Source organism: Corvus cornix, chromosome 2 (genome assembly GCF_000738735.6).
Source record: "Corvus cornix cornix isolate S_Up_H32 chromosome 2, ASM73873v5, whole genome shotgun sequence".
NCBI classification, from domain to species: Eukaryota; Metazoa; Chordata; class Aves; order Passeriformes; family Corvidae; genus Corvus; species Corvus cornix.
Window position 1 is genome coordinate 140748292 of NC_046333.1, and position 22800 is coordinate 140771091.

General features: G+C 40.2%; 1 protein-coding gene across 1 annotated transcript in view; it reads right to left on the minus strand.

Moving 5' to 3' along the window:
* SAMD12 (sterile alpha motif domain containing 12) overlaps positions 1-22800 on the minus strand; it is a 179424-nt gene that overhangs the window by 112001 nt on the left and 44623 nt on the right. The window contains exon 3 of the mRNA XM_039548268.1: positions 21378-21507. Within this exon, the coding sequence (XP_039404202.1) occupies positions 21378-21507 (130 nt within the window). The remainder of the gene's footprint in view (positions 1-21377; positions 21508-22800) is intronic.

Sequence of the window (22800 nt, forward strand, 5' to 3'; positions counted from 1 at the left end):
GGACAACACTTACCTACCTGAGTGTGAACTCATACAAAGTGTTACTCATAACTGAGGCATTCACAGTCTCATCATACTGTACAGCGTCAGTTTTAACCGTTATGTACAAAGTTATTTTCACATAATTCTTGTTCTCTATTTGTTATGGGGCCTGCTTGGATATTATGACAGTTGTGCCTCAAAACAGAAAGAGAGGAGTATAAAACCATCAAATGACAAATACAATGACATGTCAGGATACTACTTATTATTCTTAATAATAAAACCACAATAGGTGTTCACATTAAAGCATTTTTATTGCAGAGTCCTAAGGCTGTCCAAAGCTAGAACAGCATTTACTTAAAATGGCTAAATTATTTCTCTATCAGTTACATTTCTATCTTCTCTCACTGATTCTACAATGAAAAAAATGAGCTGTCTCCAGTGCCTTTCTTAAGAATCTTTCAATCAGGTGATACTGTTATTTTTTATCCTTTATTATTATTTTTGGATTGTGGTAAAAACCCAAACAGTGGAAAGACAAGTATAACTTTTCTGAGCTTTCTTGTCACCCTAAAAGAAGAATAAAGAATTTGCATCACCTCTAAATGCTACATTCAGTCCAGTGGTGGTGTGGCAGGAAGGCTGTAAGTCCATAATTTCTCCTTCCATTATGTTCTCTTTCTAACATAGTCTTAAATACTTAAAGGAATTGGAAACATTATTGGTTGAGGTAGAGAGCTACAGTCCAGGTTTTTCTTGTTCTAACTTGGGGTCACTAAAGATTTCTGTGACTCCACAAGCTTCAGCAGCACATGGTTTTGGATAAGAGATATTATTCACATCACCACAAGGTTTGAAAGCAATATGGCACCTCTAACAAGAGATGTAGAAAATTTTTAAGTTACAGCATCACACCCATCATTGTATTGTTGAGAGGCAATAGTCAATATAGTGTGACCACAGCTACTCCATTTTACAAAGGCAGAGAGCCCTGGCTGCCTCCTTGCTCAGAACCTGCCTGACTCCTGACTTTACAGCTCTGTTAAACTTCTGCCTGACACCTGGCAAAGACAAAGCTCCCCTCTCCAGGGGTCAATTACACTGAACATTTCCAGTACATGACCACAATACAGTTGCCTGAGGCATGACTGGGGACCCATCAGGACAAAGGTATGATCTCCCCACCAACCTGAACTGCACGGGATGGTCACAGTTGCACGCTAATATTTAAAACTGGAGATTGAAATCCTGCCTGGATGCCCCTGGAGCAGGAGAGAACACATCAGTCTGTACTGAGCTACTGCATTACTGGCTGTATGAGTTACAGGGAACTACTTAGAACACTTAGTATGCTTGCAAGAATTTAAAGAGGACATAGGAGCATCCACCCCTACTTTGTGGAAGGCAAATCCAGCCCACATCTAAGTTAATACACTTCCAGTGTGGTTTGACAACCAGATGACACATAAAGTTTAGTCACAGGGCTTGTTAGTGCAAAACAATTTGAAGTTGAGTTAAACTAATTTGTTATCCATGTTGGGCCACTGCAGTTGTAATCAGTTTAAGGACTTCTCAATAACTTCCTACAAAGGACAATTACATGACTCATCACTGTGGTTTACATAAAACAAAACAAGTTCCATATTCCAGCTATGATTTTGGTCCAAGGTCAAATTTGGCAACTTCACTTTTCTGCACTCAAGAAAGCCATTAGGTATTGAAAACCAGCAAGCTGCATGCTTGTTTTTTAAAAATCACATTATCAGTCTAGAATTAGGAAGTCCTCAAATTCTTTGGGAAATCTGTTTAATCATTTTGATATATTTTTGAGAGATTCTATCAAAAGGTACTGCCTCCCACAGTCTCTTACTACCAATTGTAACTACAGGTTTGTACAAGAGAGTGTTTCAGACTACAATTGTTTATACTATTCTTCTACTGTGGGTAATTCACTGAGGTACAGAATGGATCCAGCACATCAAAGCTTCTGCTACACAAAATTGTTAATGGCACTGCAGTTTACAGTGTTTTTCTGCCAGATGGATGATCATATTGGTGTAACAGTTCCCAGCAATTCTTGCAAGTCAGCAATAGACTGCACAAGATTTAGTGGATGCTGTTTAACTAGAGCTTGCTTACATAAAGAGTATGCAAATAGTTGCTTACTACTGAAGGATTCACTCAGATGGAATGTAAAAAACCATATTCTACTTTGGCTTATGTGTTCAAGACTACTATGACTAAAAAGAGATAAAGTTTCCATCTTTTTTCTGTAGGATGTATTCTGACATCTGGCATTCCAGAACAAGCAATAAATGCTCAGATACTGTAATTGTTATTTTACTGACAACGAACTATCTCTCTAATAAAGGAGAAAAACAAACAAACAGAGAGTCAGCCCTGAAGCACACCTGGTGAAAATAAACAGTCTGTCAGGGAAATGAAAGCCAGGCATCATTCATCAAATTCAACAAAATAAAAAGGCTCTGTGAGCTCTTCAGAAGTGGTGTCTCTGAAGGTCAGAACTGGATTGCAGCCGTAGGGATTTGTAAGTAAATGCTGCAAGTTCTTCGAAGCTAACTTCCATCAATGTTGACAGAAATATCTCAATCTGTGGTTGTTCAGCATATAGAAGAGAAGGCTCCAGAGAGACCTTATTGCTGCCTTTCAGTACTTAAAGAGGGCCTATAAGAAAGACGGGGTCAAACTTTTTAGTAAGGCCTGGTTTTTAACCTGGAAGAGAATAGATTCAGACTAGATATAAGGAAGACATTTTTTCAGTGAGGGTGGTGAAAGAGTGGAACAGGTAGCCCAGAGACACTGTATATGTCACATTCCTGGAAACATTCAAGGTCAAGGCTGGACAGGGCTTCAAGCAACCTGATCTATTTGAAGGTGTCCCTGGCCAAGTCAGGGGGGGTTAGACTTTCGGGATCCTTATGGGATGACCTTTAAGGGACTCTTACAACCAAAACTATTGCATGAATCAAGCACCACAAACCTGGATCATGTATGAAAAGTGAAAGAGACTCACAAGAGCATTTTGGTTGCATTTTCTGCTCATTCAGGGCATTTTCTGGACAAAAGAGTATTTGTGCCATCAACTAATCCAGAAAATAAAATTTTTAATGAAAATACTAATGAAATAGCAATAAAAACAACAATCTCAGGGGACACACAGTTTTGTAATTCATCAGCCTGGTGGGTTTTTGTTTGTTTTTGTGTTTTGTTTGAGTTTTTTTTAATACTTTTATTACTCCCTTGCATCTTTAAATATTCTTTTCTTCTAGTACAAAACACACCACCACCAGCACACGCGAAGTCAGTGTTAAAGCTGCACTTCTCAGATCTCAGAAAATGTCAGCTTTCAGGTTCCATGTCCTTTACTCATACATATTACCACAGAGATTTGGGATATGTGTTCAAATAGAGGCTGCTCAAACACACGAGTTATGCTACACCATGCAAGACTGTGAACACCAAACTGTTGGAAGGCAGGAAGGTATTAGGAGGAAATATGCTCTTCCTGTATCCACACTCCTTCCTAAGCATTACCTTTGGACAAAGAGAGGATTCTAGGCTAGATGCATCTTCAGCCTGATGTAGCACACTCATTACTACAGCTAGGTCACTGCTTTAAAGATGCAACTAGAATAGATTTGAAAACCATCTATACTTAGCTTTGAGAGAGAATCCATGAAAATCATTACACACAAAAACTGCATATACAACACATTTTGCGTAAGAAATAAAAACTACTGCTAATTATTTTCTGTATAAGGAATGATAGTGTATTTCTAGTTTGAAAAATTCATTGTTAAATAAACCAATATGAGAAGAAAATTAAAGCTTCCATAAAAGTATACACTTGATCCACAGAATAGCAACAGTTCCTCTAAACACACATTCCCTTTACAGACAGAAACGTGCAACGCAGACAAATACAGAGACTTGTAACAATGAGCAATTACATATATCCCTTACAAAAGAGACCAAATACATGTTTTGGTACACACAAACAGCACAGGTGTCAATGACTATGATTATAGCTGCTTGACACCTTTCATAATCATCAAGTGTTGCTGAACCTCAACCACTGGAGCTGAAAATTTCCATGTTAGTTATTTTAAATCAGATTGATTTTTTAGGCCTAATTATTGTTACCAAAATTTCAATGATTTTCATTACAAGGTCAGGGAAAATATTTGCAGTTCAGTTAAAAGAATTAAGTAACTGTTGGGAAGAAGAAAAATATCGCAGAGTTTCTAACTGGAAAGCACAACTTGATAGTAAGCCTTTGTGCCAACATACTATCTTCATGAAGATCAATGTAAACTTGTTCGTGTTAGAACCTTCAAAGCATTTCAGTCTGCAACCACTCAACAGACCCACTCAAAGAGCCATTGCAAGAGACTGTGCATGCTCCAACCCCAGGTTAGGGACAGAGTCATCCAAGCCAGGTAGTGCCTTTGTGGAGCTGGATACAATGAGAGAACTGTGACTCCTGCACTTCTAAAGGTTTCCACTACTGGAAAGGAAGATTGTTCAACAGAAGGACAAAAAGTCTCAAAACAGAAGAAAAAAGAGGCTAAGCCTAGGATACAAAAATGCTGGAAGGTCCCAGTTAGGTCCTGAATTTGCAGTGCTTTGAATGGACATTAATCAGTACCTGAAACAGAAGATACTTCCTCTACTGTCAGCCAGTTGCTGCAAAATTCACTGGCAAAATAAAGCCCACATTGTCCTCCAGTGACTGGTCCCTGTAGAAGATTAGAAACCATCACCTACATCTCTAATCACTGTAAGCAGTCAGGGACAGCTCCACTGAATTAGCTCTGATGATGAGCAATGTGGGAATCAATGCAGTTCAACATTTTCAGTTGAAGTTGCAGTCTGCAGGTGCACATGAATTGAAGAATGTATTCCTCCACTGCAGTATCACAGACCATTGCCTCAAAGCTCCACCTCGCTCACAGCCCAGAGAGAAGACTGCTCATGAATACTCCATGTGATCCTTCACTAGCCTGAGAGCTGTGCTCAGGCAAAGCTGTGCTATGCTGCAGCAGTGCAGATATAAAAATTACGAGGCCCAGGAAATTAAGACTCAGATGATTCAGTTTCTCTTTCAACCATTTATGCAGAAGTTCAAGATTTGGCTTTATAACAGAAAAAAAAAAAAAAAGGAATCTTGTACAGTTTACAGACAATATTCTCTGACCTGAGTAGGTAACTGTTTCTGCTTTTGTCAAAGAAAATTCACACCAAAAGTAAAATCTCCTGGAAGCCTAGTCATTGAACAACTTTTCTGAATGGACATCAGAGAACACCTGAACTTCACAATCTGAATCCCTCAAGAGTTTTTGCAAAATCTCAAACCCTGAGATTATGTAGTCTATTTAAACCCAAAGAAGCCATAAACCCAGAAAAAAAGCACGGGCATTTGCACAACGAGAATATACTCTTGCCTAAAAATGTAACAAACATAGCCAGTGTGAACCTTGCTTTCTGTCAGATTGATTTGATGTCTGCACTTTGCAGCTCTAAGTCCCATCCCAGCAACACACTTAGATCAGCAAACCTTATGGCAATACTGTATGTAGCATATGGAGGCCAAACATAGTTCCATGGCTAAAATCCTGATCTGATCCAGGCTACATTAGTTGATGGCCACACATTTCTGATCAGAAAACACACTCGAAGGGTTGTGCTTTCAGAAGAAACAGTCTTCAATAGTTATTTTTCATTATCATTTTTAGGACAGTGCAAGAGCCACTTCTGAAGTGATACATGTCAAGAAATTCCCAGGCAACAGCTCAAGAAGTCAGAGTCTCCTACCAGACTGCAGGTTCTGGTACCTGTTCCAGCAAAAGAGTATCACATGCAGCTTCAGCAGCAAATGTTTATCTGCTCTAAGAAGAATGGGTACATAGACCTGGAAAACAGATGGTATTAACAGGCTATGTGGGGAATCTTGTACAGAAATGATGCCTAAGAACAGAATTAAAGGAATGGTAGTTATGTGAGCATGCATCAGCATTCAACTGGGCTCGTAAGAAATATGTAATAGATTGCTTACAGACATCATCTTTGCACATCACATTTGGTACATTTGCAAAATGCAAGTCACAGGAGAATTCAAAGAGAAGACAGACAAGAACTTCAAATCTCAGATTTAGATTTTCCATACTATGTGTATCTAGCCTAGCTTGCTCTCTGATCAAACACAGGAAAATATAAGAGATTCAAACGATAGGAGAGAGCTGCCAGGAAAATACCCCATAGTTTCCTAAGTTCAGGTACTTACTCCAAATGCGATGGTTACAACAGGGCTATATCTAGTAGTATGCAGGACTGCTCACATTCAGCCTGAAGTGCGAATGCCTGTGTATCAGAAGTTTTACCCTAGACCTAGTCTGACCTACTGATTGAACAAGTAGGAAAAAACATGTGTTTTTTCCTGTGTAAGCACAGGAAGAAAAATTGGTAAATTGTTTTACCTGTAGTTTTGCTAACTAGTTTCTTCTACTATGTTGGGTGCCTAATTCAAGGCTCACATGAGCTTCTGAGGGGTGTTTGCTTCTAAAGGCATAGACCCTCAAGAAGCAGAAAAATAAAACTGCAAATACAAATCATCCCCTACCCAAATTCACACAATGAAGTTGCAGAGTGTGCTGAAATCTAGAGATTGCAGATACTTCTGCTGAAGGACCACTGTGACCATGCAGCCTGGGTACTGCACGTACACATGCTTACCATGTGTTTTTCCACCCACCTTTCTCACCTTTTGAAAACTCGAATTTGTTAGTCTACCCTTTTTTCTGGTAAGTACTTCCACTGCTAAATGACCTGCAAAGCCAGGATTCATTTTCCAATTACTGAATCACTCAAGCTTCCAATTTCAGCTTTTGAACGCACACTGTTGTCCTGCTAAATCCCTATATCCAGTTATCAAGTCACCTATCAACCTTCCTTTCAGCAGCTTCATCTCCTGTAACATGACAACACAAGGCTCACCTTCCAGGCTTGGGAAAAGGCTGTGCTCTGCTTTCTATCTACTTCTACTCTTAGAATTAAAACATCACAACTGGACACAGCATCCTTGTAGATTTAAGCAGCCTGACCTGTGTACATTACAACAATCCCTGCTATTCAATTCAACTTTTATAACAAGAGATTACATTAGTCCCATTAGCTCTTCATTTAGAGTACATGTAATGTGTCTACCTACACTAATTCCCAACTCATCTTCCTTGACAGTCTGCTTTCCAAGGGAGAAGAGGCTGTACCTGTGGGATGAAGGGGTTTCTCATATACTGCACTACATTTGGCTCAATAAAACAAATTTTCTCAGAACAATTTAGCTGGATTATTTATACCACACCTGTACCATTAACCCACCCTGCTGACTGTTTGCTACCACATCAGCTGCTACACGTAGGCAACCAACACAGAAAGGCTGAACGACGCTGCACAACCAGCTAAACCAGGGGACACCAATAAAGGCCCTTTTCAGTAGTGTCTCCCTACTGCGTGCAGGCATCTGTCAATGAACCAGCCTCATTCCAGCATGCAGCATATGGAATTAAAAGGCCATGTTTAATTAAGATGTCATGTGATCCTAAGCTGTACTCTTTCGGGGCAAAAAAGGTACTGTATTCTGCATGCTAGCTGTTAAATACTAAACTTGTACCCTTGCCAATGGTAAAAAAACAAAAGAAAGAAAAATGTACCAGGTTAGTTTGACAGGCTGAGCATCAAGATAACTGGTATTACCTATACAGTGCAATTCTTTGTTGACAGAAGCCCAAATTAACTGTTCCATTCTTTTAGCAGAATTGGTGAGAGGCTAACAGGTCTGTAGCTCCTTGTGTTGAGAGTAATAAAAAAATCGCAGACCACCATTTATTAACAGAAAGAAGCTTTCTCCATGAGATAGACTTGGAATGAGTCGCTATGATGTGAGTCTGCATATGGCTTAATGTGACATAAAAAAGGACTGCACACATCTGTGAACGGCAAATTCAGCAGTAGATTAGCCTAGGATAATGGTTACAGGTGACATTCATCACAATCAAGCTGTCTTTTGTTTGTATTTGATAAGCCAATATATGACAACCTTTATCTATATGCACAGAGCATCCATAAACCAATGGACACAAGCAATTTCGCATGGCAATTCAACTAGAGCTTGACAGTGGATTGGACTGCAGTACTTCATAGGTTTGATATGTTCATAACAGATTGTCACATTCCTGGCATTTCTCCAGACAGTGTTTATACTTAAAAACAGCAACAAAAAATTGGAACATTCAACAAACATTTCCTTACAGGCCATTTGGGATCATTGCACATTTGGCACTGTTTTTTGAATAACGTTATTAATCCATCTTCAGGTTCTGAGATGTTATATTTAGATCAAGAAGAAGTACTGTAACATAAAAACTACATAACCTATGCAAAACAAACATTAAAAAGTATACCTTCAAAGTTATAGTCGAGGAAAACCTTGATTAAATAAAACAACTATGCTGACATTCAAAATTCAACTGCACACACTCCTGGACAACCTGTTCTAGTTGAACCTGCTTAAGCAAGGGGGTTGGACTAGATGGTTTCAAAAGGACATTTCTAACCAAAACAGTTACAGAGTCTGGTGATTGTGACCTGCAAACAGATACATCAAGTCAGCAATTCCCTGCACCCAAAAGAATATGCAGAGAAAGTGACTTGAGTTTATTTATACACATAAACTTGTTTAGGGGATCAAACATTTCAGTAAAAAACCTCCCTGTAATCACAGCACAATGTCACCAGGGCCTGTGCAATGCAGGTGCCCTGTCAGTACGGCTGACAGGACTGGGATTACATTGACAGCTTGTTTCAAACACATGGCACACTGACAAAAGATACACATTTCCTCAAGGGCATCATTGTTCGTCATTTCACAAAACAGAACAAAACCTCAAATTCCCCTTGGGAGAGCATTTGGGTTTTTTATTCAGTGATTAAGAAGCAACACTTTTGTCTATGGAACTTGGAGGCTTCTCTTACCAGCCTGGCAGGCAGGAATTCCTCATGCTTCAAGCAGAAATACTGGGAGCAGGGTAAGGTCTGCACAGCCCAATGGGTTGCAGGCTCTTGAGAGTCTGAAAACTACGGGACAGCTCATGTTTTGACATGATTTTTTGTTTTCTCTGGTTTTCTTGGTTTTTTATTCAGGTTTGTTTGTGGTTTTTTTCCCGATCCTTTTCTGCAGGGTTAAAAGACTAAAATCAAGACTAAAGAAAGACTGAAATCCACAGCAGACTGCAGCCACTGAAGAACAGAGCGCCTGATTTTCAGCAGCAACATAGCTATCAAATATAAGCACTCATATATCGCATTAAGGTACATAGTAGCTGTAGTTAACAAGAAACCATCAGAATAGGAGTCCCCCAAGTTTTATCTGAGGCCAAACACTTAGTGTTGATTGCTATATAACAAGAAATTGCCTCTAATAAGTACTTTGGGGCTCAGTAACATTAATGAAACCTCAGGGGAAGACGGTATTCTGTCGTGGTTTCTTTTAAGGAGTCACGTCTTTAGTCCACCTTGTTAAAAAAGTTTATGGATAAATCCATATGCACACGCTTCAGACCAGTCCTGAGGTTTTGTCTCAGTAGACTCACATCTGTAAGTGTGGGGTTTCGGTTCACAGATAACAGAATAAATTAAAAGATATAAGTTCCTCGCAGTTGATTCCTCTTTCTGAGAATAAAGCATTTATCTGGATGCACAGAGAAGGACAGGAAGCCTTCTTCTGCATTAGTTCAGTGCTGGTCACCACCAGGATCTGAGAAATCAGAAAAAAACTTCTCAGGGTGTGCAGATCCTTGCTGGGTGAAGGGATGAAAATAAATTCCTGAATGCAATAAGGGCTTGGACAGAATCCAGCCGTTTTTGGGGGTTTTCTTCATTCTGAGAGCTCCTTCCACAGAATCTACAGGAAAATTCTGGAGCTAGGTCCTTACATGTTTGCTGAAAAGCCAGGTATTTGCGGCCTCCCCGCAATGTGCATTCTGCTATAACAAGGATGAAGCTCGGGGTCAGGTGCACTGCCCCGGACACTGTCAGACTTTCAACCTGTTCAATTAACTATATCAAATCAAACAATTTCCACAAGCACTGAGAGGCTCTTCCTTTTAGTGAAAGCTATTCCTTTGGCAAACCCTGACTAGTAGAGGGCAGCTGCTTTAGCACTTCAGCAACCAAAACGAAAAAAAAAAAGCAAAAAAAAAAAGCAGCTTTGGATTTTATTTTTATTGTAATATGGGGGAGGTAGAGAAGGGAGAAATCCTTTCTCCCCCGGTCTCTTTGCTCTCTGCAAAAGGCTCAGCTAGCTAGGCTGGCATTTCCAAAACCAGAATCAAAGAGTGACATGACAGACGAGGCGCTGACAAGCTCATTAGCAGAGCGGGGAGGCTTCGGGAGAGGACGGCCCTCCCGAGCGCAGCGGTCACGGCTGCGCGGGGCTGCACGAGCGCCGGGATTCCTCCGGGATCGCAGCTCCCGCACGTTCCCGGTGCGGCGGCGCCCCCTGCAGGCGGCGCGCGGGGCTGCACCCGCGGGGCCGGGCGGCTCGCGGGCTGCGCAAGGGAAGAAGCGAAACCCGCAGCTTTCCCAAGGGCATCCCCAGGTCTATCCAAACACCGGCCCGGAGCCGCTGAAGTGCTGAAGTACTGCAGAGAAGTCCTGAAGGCTGCAGGTGGCTGTTTGCCCGGCCGCAGCGGGGGAATTCGGGAGGGGGTGGCTGCAGAAGCCAGCCCAATTCCCGTGGGCTGTGCCTCGAGTCCCGGCAGAGGAACCAGAATACAGCTGAGAACACAGGACGGCGACAGATGTGATTAATCCAGTTGTCAGAGACCTGGTGTAAGAGTGGAGTCGTTTTCCACATATATATTAAAAAACAGAGGCCATGAAGAAGCTGGAATCACAGCATAATTGGTGGAGGGCATCTGGAGGCAACAGCAAGTCAGAGGTGAGAGAAGGAACACAGGGTACTGCAGACCAGCTGGATGAGAGAGATTAAATACACACTTAGAATCATAGAACCATTAAGGCTGGAAAAGACTTCCAAGATCAAGTCCAGTCTTTGACCAAACACCACCATGTCAACTAAACCATAGCACTAAATGTCATGTCCAGATATTTCTTGAACATTTCTGGGGATGGGGACTCCACCACCTCCCTGGGCAGCTTGTTCCGACTCCCGACCACCCTCTTTCAGAGAAGAAATTCTTCCTGTTGTTCAAAATACAAGTCAAACTCTCAGCCATGGCTTCATCCAGGTTCAGATATCAGGAGCTTCCTTCTGCGTTTCACCGTGAGGTTGGATGTGTTATTAGACTGAGGAACACTGCCAAATAATTATAAGATTACACTATGACTAAGTTCCTGTATCATGAATAGCACATGCTGGTAAGTAACAAGCTGAAATAAAAATAATCAGCTCTAGCTGCTCACTGATATCACAAACACACACCCACTAAGCAGCAAATTAATTCACTTTTTGAAAATGAAGAACTGTATGGTCCTCTAACAACTCCTCCACTTAATCACTCTAGTTTTCCTCATCTAAGTTTTCCTTACCTACAACTGAGCCATAAAATTGACATCATAGTTGCACAGCAAAGGCAAAAAATATTTCTTCCCAGACAATAGCAAAAGTTACCTGAAATGAGACTCTGCAATATCTCCCATTTCTTTTCCTGGTACACCAGAATAGGATCCAAAACTTCTGAAGTGTTGCAGAGAAGCCTGACTTGATGGGAAATGAGAGCACAGCAGCTCTAACCATCAGTTTAACCAAGCTGGAAAAATAATTTCCAGACTCCACAAACACAGCAGGAGTTTTTAAAAAGCAACACAGAATAACAGCATAATTAGACTTCAGTCAGGGCACAACACTTGGAATCAACACAATTCATGCTAAGGTCTAAATATTCAGTGGCCAGTTCTAAGCTAAGGACCCATCCTTCGAGTGGAAAGACTCCAGACCATTATGCGCCATCTTGAAGTTGTTCATCAGTATAAATCAAGTGGGGACATTAAAGAAAGGGAAATAAAGAAGTGCCATCAGAGTTAAGAATGCTCCATTCCATGGCTTCAGGCTATTCCTTGGAGGTCTTACAAATAACAACAGAGCTTCACCTTGCCCAGCTTCTAGATAAAGGGCTCTCTCACAGCCTTTATTGACCAAGGAACATGGTAAAGCAATAATGTAATCACTAACAGCTAGTGAGAGATCCAAAAATGTGTAGAAAAAGATCATCCTAAGAAATACAATGAGAGGGTAGAGCTTTGATATTGACCAAAATGTTAGAACATTTAATAAATTAATCAATACTCCTGTAAAGCAGCTAAAGACAAAATAGTTGATAAAAGCAGGCTTCATCAAGAACATGAGAAGGGTCACAAAACAAAAGGCGGATAAAGGAAATGGGGTAAACATAAAAGAGTTGTTTTCATAACATCTTCTCTTGGCTATATGAAGTCCACTAAATTCATCTGTTTGGAGGCAAACCTTTCCTCTCCACTTACTACTTCAGTAATTCACACTCTTATCCTTGGTTTTACAAATCCCGCTGAAGCTGGATGCCTGATTTACCTAAGGTAGACAGGTAAGCACCCAAAGGCTACATCAGTAGTTCTTAAGCTTTTTGGCTCTGTCAGTGGGTCACAATCAGTGCTCAGTTCTTCTTGTAGATACACTGTGCAGCCTTATCAGCAAACCAGGAAATATCAAAGCTTTACAATATGGAATGAGATTCCTGAAAAAGGCTTTGCTAAGACATTTGATACAGTTTTCCATATCTTACCCTAATTCACATTTTTAGATCTCTTCTGAGTAAGGAAGAGAAATTTATTTTGAAACTGGCTGCCATGGTGAGAGTTTCTGCCAGTGCGTTGTACACGATATTGATGTGAATCAGTGTTCTGTAGAGAATACCGTGGATCAGGTTTACAAGGACTGTACAACAAAGATCTTTCCAAGGAGAACAGTAAAACATGATATGATCTCTAGTTAAGAAAAAAATTACTTAAATAAATATAACAAGATTAAATTAAAAATGAAAAAACCCTTGTGTTAGAGGGAAGGAATAATCCAATTATCACTGCATGTATAATTATGAAACATTAATTCCCCAATATCTGACAGCATATGAAGAGTAAGTACCAAGGAACAATTAAACACTGCTTCAAATGAAGAGCAATGTACCTTTTTCTTGTCTCCCCTAAATGCTCATACTCTAAGAGTACAGAACTCATCTATGCTAAGTTGACGAGGAACTTCAGATCTGAAGCTAAAGGACTGGAATTACACTTTTCAGTTCAAAGATTATTTGGATTCTGTGTTCTACATCAGGCAGGAGTAACAGCTACAGAAAATTTGGCTACCATGGCTCTACTGAATACTGAAGAAAAAGAGGCAGCTAGAGTGCGATTCACTTCTGAGTATGCTGTAGAGCAATTTTTACTGAGACCATGAGAGATCTTCTCAGATAAGGTGGAGAAGCGTACCAAGGAAAAGCTGCCTGACCCAAAAAATATCCACTAAGACAGGAAACTGTGCAAAATGTTCATCAGCTACTTGCACAGCAGATCTCACAGCTGATAATAGATTAGGAGCATGGAAACTTCATTCTGAATTTAGTAGACATGGAATTTAACATCATTGACAAGCAAGGCTACAAATGCCTCAATTGCCCTTTATCAAGTTCCCTTTTCTACCAAACAGAATGGATTATATATTAGCACTTCTTCCACACAGAATTTTATGTAACAAATAAGAGCACCAAACACTCCCCACTGGTTTGTGCACAGAGGGGAAAAAAAATCTATTTCATTACTAATTGATGAACTCCACAGATTATTTATCACAGAAAAGACAATTTATGAGAAAAGAATCAACTATATTAATACTGAAGTCACAACTCCCATGAAGTGTTCAAATGCCTCACTGTCTCCTTCTCGACTGCAGATGAGCCTTCCTGGTCACACCAGATCTCTCAGCAGCCATTACAGCTTTGTCTCATGCTGTGGAATTTTGCCATGTATTTTATGAGCTATCATCTGACTGAAAAGACAGACCTAGAAACCATTGCTGAGACATGAGAGAACATTACTTTCACACAAGATTTTCTATGTCAGTAGGAGGCTGAATATTGAAAAAAGATTTCTACTTTTCCAACTTCTTTCAATTCTACACTATATAAACACAGGGCTACATTAATATATTTCTGATACTATTTTCCATGCAAAAAGAACAGTTGCCACATATTATGCAAACAGAAGCCCTATCCCGACACCCATCACTCTTTGATGTGTTCCACATGTTAAAAATTTGAGAGGAACCAAGTATGAAACAGGGAAAACTCTTCAGTCCCTCACATCTTCCAATACAAGCATCACAGCTCCATAAAGAATGGTGCAAATAGGCCTGACCTTACCCAGACAGCAGAATAAAAGCTCTCTCCAGGGCAAAGCAGTGATTTTATTTTATTTTTTAAACTGCAGATGGATGTAGTCAGGATTGATTTGACAGCCCACCAACCAACACTGCTGTTAAGATCTCACAGAAAGAGCATGGAAAAATGGCATAAATAAGGACTGAGGGTAAGGCTGGTTTAAGCCTTGCACCATGGAGAAGAGAACGGCTTCGCAGAGATGGCTGGAGATGAAAGTTGCTTCTGCTCTCCACTATCAGATTAAACTGCTTGGCAGAAGACATCTATTGTGCTGAAGAGCACTGTCATGTGCAAAACAAGGAAGGTAACTAATACTTTATTGGAAATACCCTCCATTTAGACACAGTGAAGGTGCTTTCTGAGATATATGACAGTGCTGAAGAATGCTCAAAACCTGCTACAGTTTGGGACCAAGCAAAGAAAAATGTGGTAATCAAAACTTAAATAATGTTTTAAAGGAGGCTTAAGTACTTTTCCTACAACACGTTGCCCTGACCCAGGACTTTCTTTGCTTGATCTCAATCCTACAGCTGACCACAAACATGCCTCTACCAGTAACAACCTAGAGGGTAGGCTGTGACCAGTTTATAAGGGACAATAAAACAATGTCCAATAAAATAATCTAAAAAAAGGTGCCGGTTTATGTAGTCTTCTCTAATGTAACTACAGTAGGATTTGTGAGAAAACTCTTGAGGGACAGGTGTCGGGAAGCAGTTGGGGAACAGCTACAAAGGCTACTTTACAGAAAACCTCATTTTTCTTCTTGCATCAGGCCTCACATTAGGTGTGTTATGTCACTGGCATGAGAAATATTTTGAGTCAGTGTAATACTCATCAATAATGGAAGGATGAAAGGTAACGTTGGAATCACTTGCCAAGGGAAGGGTCAGGAAGTGGGCAAAAGTTGTTCCAAATGAAACAGACCTGTTAACAGGAAGGCTCAGCTCACTCAAACAGTATCTTTTATACACATATTACAACACATTTAACAACACTGGAATCTTTATCTCTGTTGTACATCAACCAAAACATATGGCAAAGGATGAACATGTTCAGGAGATCTCACCACAGTGAATAAACCCACCTGGTTTTAGTCACCCTTCCTGCCCTGGAGCCAGGAATGAAACACAGGACTCTGCACTCCACCACATACCTTTCATCCCCAAACCACTGTGCTGGTTGCACCACAAAACTCACCTGAGGTCCATGAAACAAAGGGCAGAATTAAATTATATATGTTCTAAAAATTGAAAGATATCTCGCAACACTTCGATTTTAAAAACAAACCCTTTCTCTGTGTAGAGAGAGAGAAACTTAGACCCTGAGGATTCAGTGTGCTTCCAAAGTAAATTTCCAGTGTATTTCCAGAGTAAACTGAAACAGAGACAAGATATCTCGAAATTCCAGTGTAGTATCTTAAACCATGAGACTATCCCTTCACCAATATGCTAAATAACTTAGCATTTCATTGGATATGACAAACCCTAACATCTACAAATACATTACTGAAGTGAAAAAATTATTCAATGCTGATTTTAAAAGCATGATTTTGTATGAATTTCAGAAAAATATGTCAATAAAGCTTATTTAATGCAAGCATCTTTAGAATATATAGAATTAGTCAGATTTTAAGACTATTTGCAGCAGGTTTTCAGTAGCAGTTCATATTTCATTTCCCAAGGTGCTGTTTGGTATTTAATGAATATTCAGAAGTTCTGGTCCCTTCTAAAACTAAAATGAGGTTTTCTTGAGTCCTGTTCCTTTCCTTCTTAAAAGTTTAATTTAAAAAGGCTTGAGTCCTTTCAAGTACCTCCTATCAAATTCCTTCAATTGGACCAAGGTACCTCTTGGGTATTACTTTGACAGAATGAGGTTTGTTTAATGATCATAGCATTAAAACCTCTTGCTCTGAAGACATGGACTAACACACTGGGGAACACGGTGTAAAAACAAAACATGAAGCAGGGTTTCCTTCCTTTCTTCCTGCCTGCCTTCCCTCCTTCCCACTCTCCTTCCTCCTCGCCTTCCCACCTTTCTGCCTGCCTTCCTGCCTCCCTTCCTCCCTCTAAATCATACATTCATAAATAATTACTTAGACATCTGCTGTGTTACTTTGTCAACGGACCATTTGCCCCAAAATGGTAATTCCTTAGTCATTCTTTGCCCAGTCTTGTTCCTGCTAATGCTGAGACATTGGAAAAATCTTCATTTGCTTCAATGGTACAGAATAAGGCCATCAAAGAACTCATCTCTCTGGAACTCCCCAGTCATCTGAAAGTATTGCTGCCCAGTAAATTCAAAGCCATAAATACACACAGAGCAAGGTCTATTTCTCAGGTTTATCTCCAGGAATACACCAGTATAAAATGAGTGGGAAAAACTGGCAGGTCAATACAACTTTTTATGTCTCCTACTGGTATAAACACCAACACCCGTTGTAGAGCCTCCAGTAACATGACCCTACCATGGCATTTCCTTCTTCGTTGTACAGGCCACTGTAATTTTTGTTCCTCCATTTTCTTATTTTTCCCATCACTGCTAATTCCTGTCAGGTGCCCTTGTATCTTGCTCAGTATTACTCCTTCCAGTTCTTTCCGTCCTGTCTCTGCGTCCATGTGGTAGTTTAAACTTAGTTCAATGGACAGGTTGCTAGACCAGTGAAAAAGCTGGTACCGCCTCTTCAATTTACATATTTAAAGAAAGCACAAGCTCGAGACGTTTCCTTTTGTTCCCGCTTCCTGCTGAGGGGCGGTGAGGAAGGGGCCCCCCCCGGCGCAGCAGCGTGGGGCCGAGCCGCCGGGAAAGACAGGCCGGAGCCGGGAGCGGCCGCACGGCCGGAAAACCTCCAACGGAGCCGGGACCGCGCGGCCGAGATGGATCCGAGGGGCGGCAGGGCCGGCGGGGCCTCCCCGCAGCTGGCACGACTCACGTCGAACCGAGCAAAAACATCATGCGGCCGACAACAAGAGACATGGCGAGTCTTCCTCAGCGCGGAGCCCAGACAAGAGACAAGATCAACTTCTTAGCCACAACTTAACAGGCACTAACTTTCTTCCAGGTCAGGGAGAAAGGAAAAGTGAGATAATGTGAGACGAAGCCAACATGGCGGCGCCAAGGTCAGCGTGGGGGAAGGGAAGGAGAATGTAGGCACTTCCAGCGCCCGGAGCTGAAATTCTCCGTGCAAGCTGTGGTGAGGACTTGGACTACAATACAGTAATTTGTTTTCCCTATAATTTATAAGATGAGGTACATGGGGGGATGCAGAAATCCACACGCAGCTCGTGAAAAAGTGCTCAACGCCAGAGCCCATCAATGTTGTGAAAGGCTTTTAAAGATTGAAGAAGAGAGCCTTTGCTTTCAGGTTGGAATAGGTCATCCTTAAAAGACTAAAAACCCTATGGCTATTATGACCCGTGATGACGGTGTGGGAAGAATGTAAGATTCATGGGAGGGGTATTTTTTTTCACTGCAGAAGATTCGGGTGGACTGTTGCTTTGTGAAGAATCCCACAGCACAGCAGAAGAAACTCTTTTCTTTAAACATAAAGATTCTTAAGAAATGAAACACTGACCAAACTCCATGTTTGTTTTCCCTTGTGCAGGTTGGTAGAAAAAAGGAGGTACTGGAAGAGGAAAGTGTTCTCAGAGTTTGCTTTAATTTCTTATTATTTCTTTTTACTTTGAATTCTGTTAGCAATAAATCTTCTTTATACTGTAGCTGTTCAAGTGTGGACCTGCTTTGCCTTGAAGTTTTTCTGTTTTCCTCAATAATCCTTATTTCACCTTACGAAAAAGAAGTTTTAATTTCCCCCTCTTTGCTTAACTATAGCAGAGAGAAGTAAATAAATAGATTTCATGGAGCTTGGTGCCTAACCAGCATCAAACCACGACAGTCCAACACCTTAAAAACACTTCTCACCTGTTGCTGAATTAGTCAACCACATGCTCCACTCCCCAAATCCAAGGATTTTACGTATTAAAAAATCTCCCAGTTTCTTATTAGACTTTTCCATATTTAATTCCCCTTACTGGCTGCAAAATGCATTTCACTGGCTGGTTCTGAGGTATTCAGTAAGTACTCAGCAAATCATAGGACCATAGAAGAATTTGATTGGAAGGAACCCCAGAAGACTTCTAGCCCAACCTCTTGCTTAAAATAAGGTCAGCTATGAGATCAGATCGGGTTTCTCAAGGTTTTATCTATCTGGGGCTTGAAACCTTCCCAGAACAGAAACTGAGCAACCCATTCCAATGCTCCAAAGTCCTCACTGGGGAAAAAAGTTTCTCCTTGTATTCAGCCTCAGCCTGGTGTCTCTCATACATCACTGCAAAGGGTCAGGTTCCATCTTTTTGATTACCTCCTTCTGCATAGTGGGGGCTGCTGCTAGTGCCCTCACCCCACCCCAACAAGCTGCCTCTTCCCCAGATTGAACATGCCCAGCTCCTTCAATCCACTGTCACGGGGCAAGAGCTCCAGCCCTTAGCATCTTTGTGGCCCTCACCTTAACTTGCACTGGAGATCTAACAACTGTAGTCTAAGAAGTACAGAATAAAGGAAATAATGACTAATCTTGATCAGGTTACTATGTTCCTGTTAATAGTGTCAGCATTCTTTGCTGAAAGGCACAACACTGGCTCATTTCATCTTCCTGACTATCAAGATCCTCCCCACCAGTGCTGCTTCCCAGCCAGTCAGCCTGTCTGAGTGGGGTGCAAGAGCCTTGGCCTTCCCAGCTGAACAAGCTTCTTTAAGATATTTTCCATCATATTTTTCCATGTCAAAAAAGCCTGTAAATTCACATTAATTCCTGAGAAATTTTCAACAATCACATCTGTTTTCCACAGCCATATCTGGGAATAGATACACTACCTTGGCTTCATCTTCACACTAGTTTCCCTTCTCCTTCCATGCTCTGCTTTTTCTGAGCCACAAATCCACTGTTTTCTCCCTTTATTAGATTTCAAATAATCAGCATCATGGGGACCAACAGCACTGGAAATATCCTCCTGAGTTAATAATTTCACTTGCAATATTATCACAATATACTTTTATAAAATCTGTACAGACATTGATTGTCTTTCTTCTTCGGTATTTACTGAAGTTCTTTTCTTTCCTGCAGATTTACTTTCTAACACTCATACCAATATTTCCCCTATACCTCTTTTGTGTAAAGTAAGAAAGATTGATCTTGATTCTTCTTTTTCATAGAGGTCTATAAAGTTCAACGTTTTGCACATCAGCAATGAAACTACAAGGTTTCCATCTGTGTTTGTGTTGAAATGAAAATGTCTTCCTTTCAACTTCATCTCACAGTGCCTTAATTCTAGACGGAGAATATAGTACAGCAGTACTAGAAAATATTTTAAAATAGCTTCATTTTCTTCTGGTAGTGCTCTGGATGCAGTCAGCTCTGTACACATGGGTGGAGACACAGGCTACATTCCTACAGACTGCATTCAGCAGATGGTGACTGAGAGGAAATGGGCACAATGGTTATGTACTAAACCTTAACACTTATCAAACCAATACAAACCACCTCTCACGTGTGTATGTGTACTCATGGCTACATAGTAAACATATATGGGTAGTTTGCCATGTTTGGAATCATTCATATATTATTAGAAAGAAAATAGCAACAGAAATGAAGGTAAAATTGGAAGCAACACAAGTACACGTGTACATGATCAGACACTGACTGAAACACACATTAGTTAACAACGCGTTATTGTTAAGACTGAAACTCAAATCCCTGCTTAACTTTAGATGGCTGAATGCCAATTTCCAGTTTTGTAAACCACTGCAGAGTACAAATCAGTGTTCCATATTAAACTTTTTACAGATTAATTACTGTTTGGTATATGAGCAAAAATGCTATTTAACTCCCAAGTTATATTTGCTAAACTCATGTCAATTCAAAGTGATCAGCCAAAAGACAACTACAGCAAACTGAGTAGGAGTTAACAAGTCACACAAATCAACAGAATCAATATCAACTTCTAAAGTAAATAAGAAAACAATACCATTTTGCTTTCAATATATTCTTTTAAGAAAAGAGACCCAGATTTGAAGGTTTGGAGGTTCTGTGTGTATTTGGGGAGTAACCATGATAGAACAAATATTTTTTAGACGAGGCAAGGAAAGTATGTGCAACTGAGAAGCACCCTACACAGTTAAGGAAAGACTGTAAGAAAGAGTGGTTGGTTGTACTCAAGCCACATTTGGGACAGAAACCAGTTTGGTTGGCTGGAAATAATAGTTTAGATTGATCCTAGGAAAATACCAACTTTAAGAACCATAAAATACTGGAATAGAGAGATGCAAAAATCGGCTACATTGCAAGTTTTCCAGAATAAAGTTAGACAAACATCCATCAGAAATGAACTCGCTGTACTGATCCTGCTTCAGGCTAAGGGAGGGACTCAGTTGGGATCACTTCCCATCCTACATGTTAAGGACACTAAGATTATTTAAAAAAAAAAAAGAGTGGGGAGAGGCACAAAAAAAGAATATGAATTCAAGGTCAAACACCTCAATGAAAAAGAAAATTTACATAAATTACATTTTCCTCATAGGATGTTTCTTAATTGGTTGGGTTTTGGGTTTTTTTATTTGGAATGAATAGGCTGAGGCCTTTACGTACATACAGACTAGGTTCTTTCCTTTTTATAGTGACCTTGAACTATCTGAAATCGTCTTTTAAAGAAATGAGGTTATCACTTACCACATCCCATGAAAGCTGAAATACTCCCTCTGCTCTAAACCTTGCAACTCTCTAGTTATACAATCAAGAAAAAGCCCTCAGTGCACAGTCACAGTCTATTAACAGCAAAGTAAAACAATTCGCCACATTTTAAGTAAGTAAAATATTTCTGATAGTGCATACTTTACCAGTTATGTCATGTTGTTTGAATGACTCACTGTAGATTTGATACTGATTAGGGCAGTGTTTCTTCAGCCATTTGCAGACATCCTGCTGGGTCCATAATGCCACAGGCTTGGTCAGCTTCACAGTCCCAGACTAGGAACACAGAATGAAGAACAGAAATGATGTTTAGTCTGCACACAAATTTCAGAAATACTAATCCGTGACATCTATATATGATATTAAAATACTAAATGCAAAACAGGAGCTGCTTTGACAGATGTCCAGTAATAGCCAGCACATTACATACACATGCCCCACTGTTCAAATATATCACACGGGAATCCCACACAGTGAAAGGTTCTTTAACATTATTTTCCATCAATGGTATGCATATTCCCTGCATCACAGAACCATACTGCACTTGAATAATTCGTTTTAGGAGTGACCAACTGACTACAGACAGAGGGTAACAGATGCATGCTTGGAAGACTTCAAACTCATGAGAGACATAATACATTTGTGTCCCAGTTTGGACATAATCACGGAAGGCCAGGAGTACCCTCAGGCCAGGCATGGTCCTCAACTACAATTACAAAAGATCTTGCAACAAAGGCCTTTAGTGCCAACAAGCCTGAAGACTGGTTTTGCCTGGGAAAAGGAGACTACACACCAATGGATGCAGAGCTGGTGATATTGATTGATACTGAGCATTTCAGCTGACAAAATTCCTAATTTGAATGATGTTTACAAGCAGCTATAGTTTTTGCTTCCTTTTCACCTTTAACTTTCCTACAATCGCCTTTACATGAAATAAGTAGGACTCTGACTTAAAAAAGTTGATCCTTTATAAATGAAAAATAATTTTTAAAAAGAATACTGTTCAATACTTTCCTTAGAATTCAGTTTTATAGTAGATTAGCAGTTTATTAATAAAATACTCATAAATTGATTGTGTTATTGTATGTATAAAGTTACATTTAATTTAATCAAACCACCTTTGCATATACACTTTTTAAAATAGTATAAGAATGCTGAGTTCTAAGCTACCTGAACTGCAGGGATTTAAAACCTCTTGTAGGCAAAAAAACCAAAAAAATATATTGAAAGTGATTTAATCTTTTTTTTCGCAACACAGTCTGCCCAGAAGACTAAGGAAACTTTAAACATATGGGCGGTTATTACCAACAGTAAATGTTTCACACTGGACACTGCTGATATAAGTGGGTGTGAACATCAGTGTATACACTTACTTCATATTTTGCCAAAGAATGAATCTAGGGAATAAAATCCAAGTGTCTGTTTCAATGCTATGCATGCAGAATACTGTCCTCCAGCTCCCTGGTGGTGTAAGTTTCAACAGAAGTTTCTCTGCACAAATTTGAGGTGAAGGGGAATGTCTCAACCCGTCTTCTCCACTGGGCTCATGGCAGACTCCCTCAATGTCAC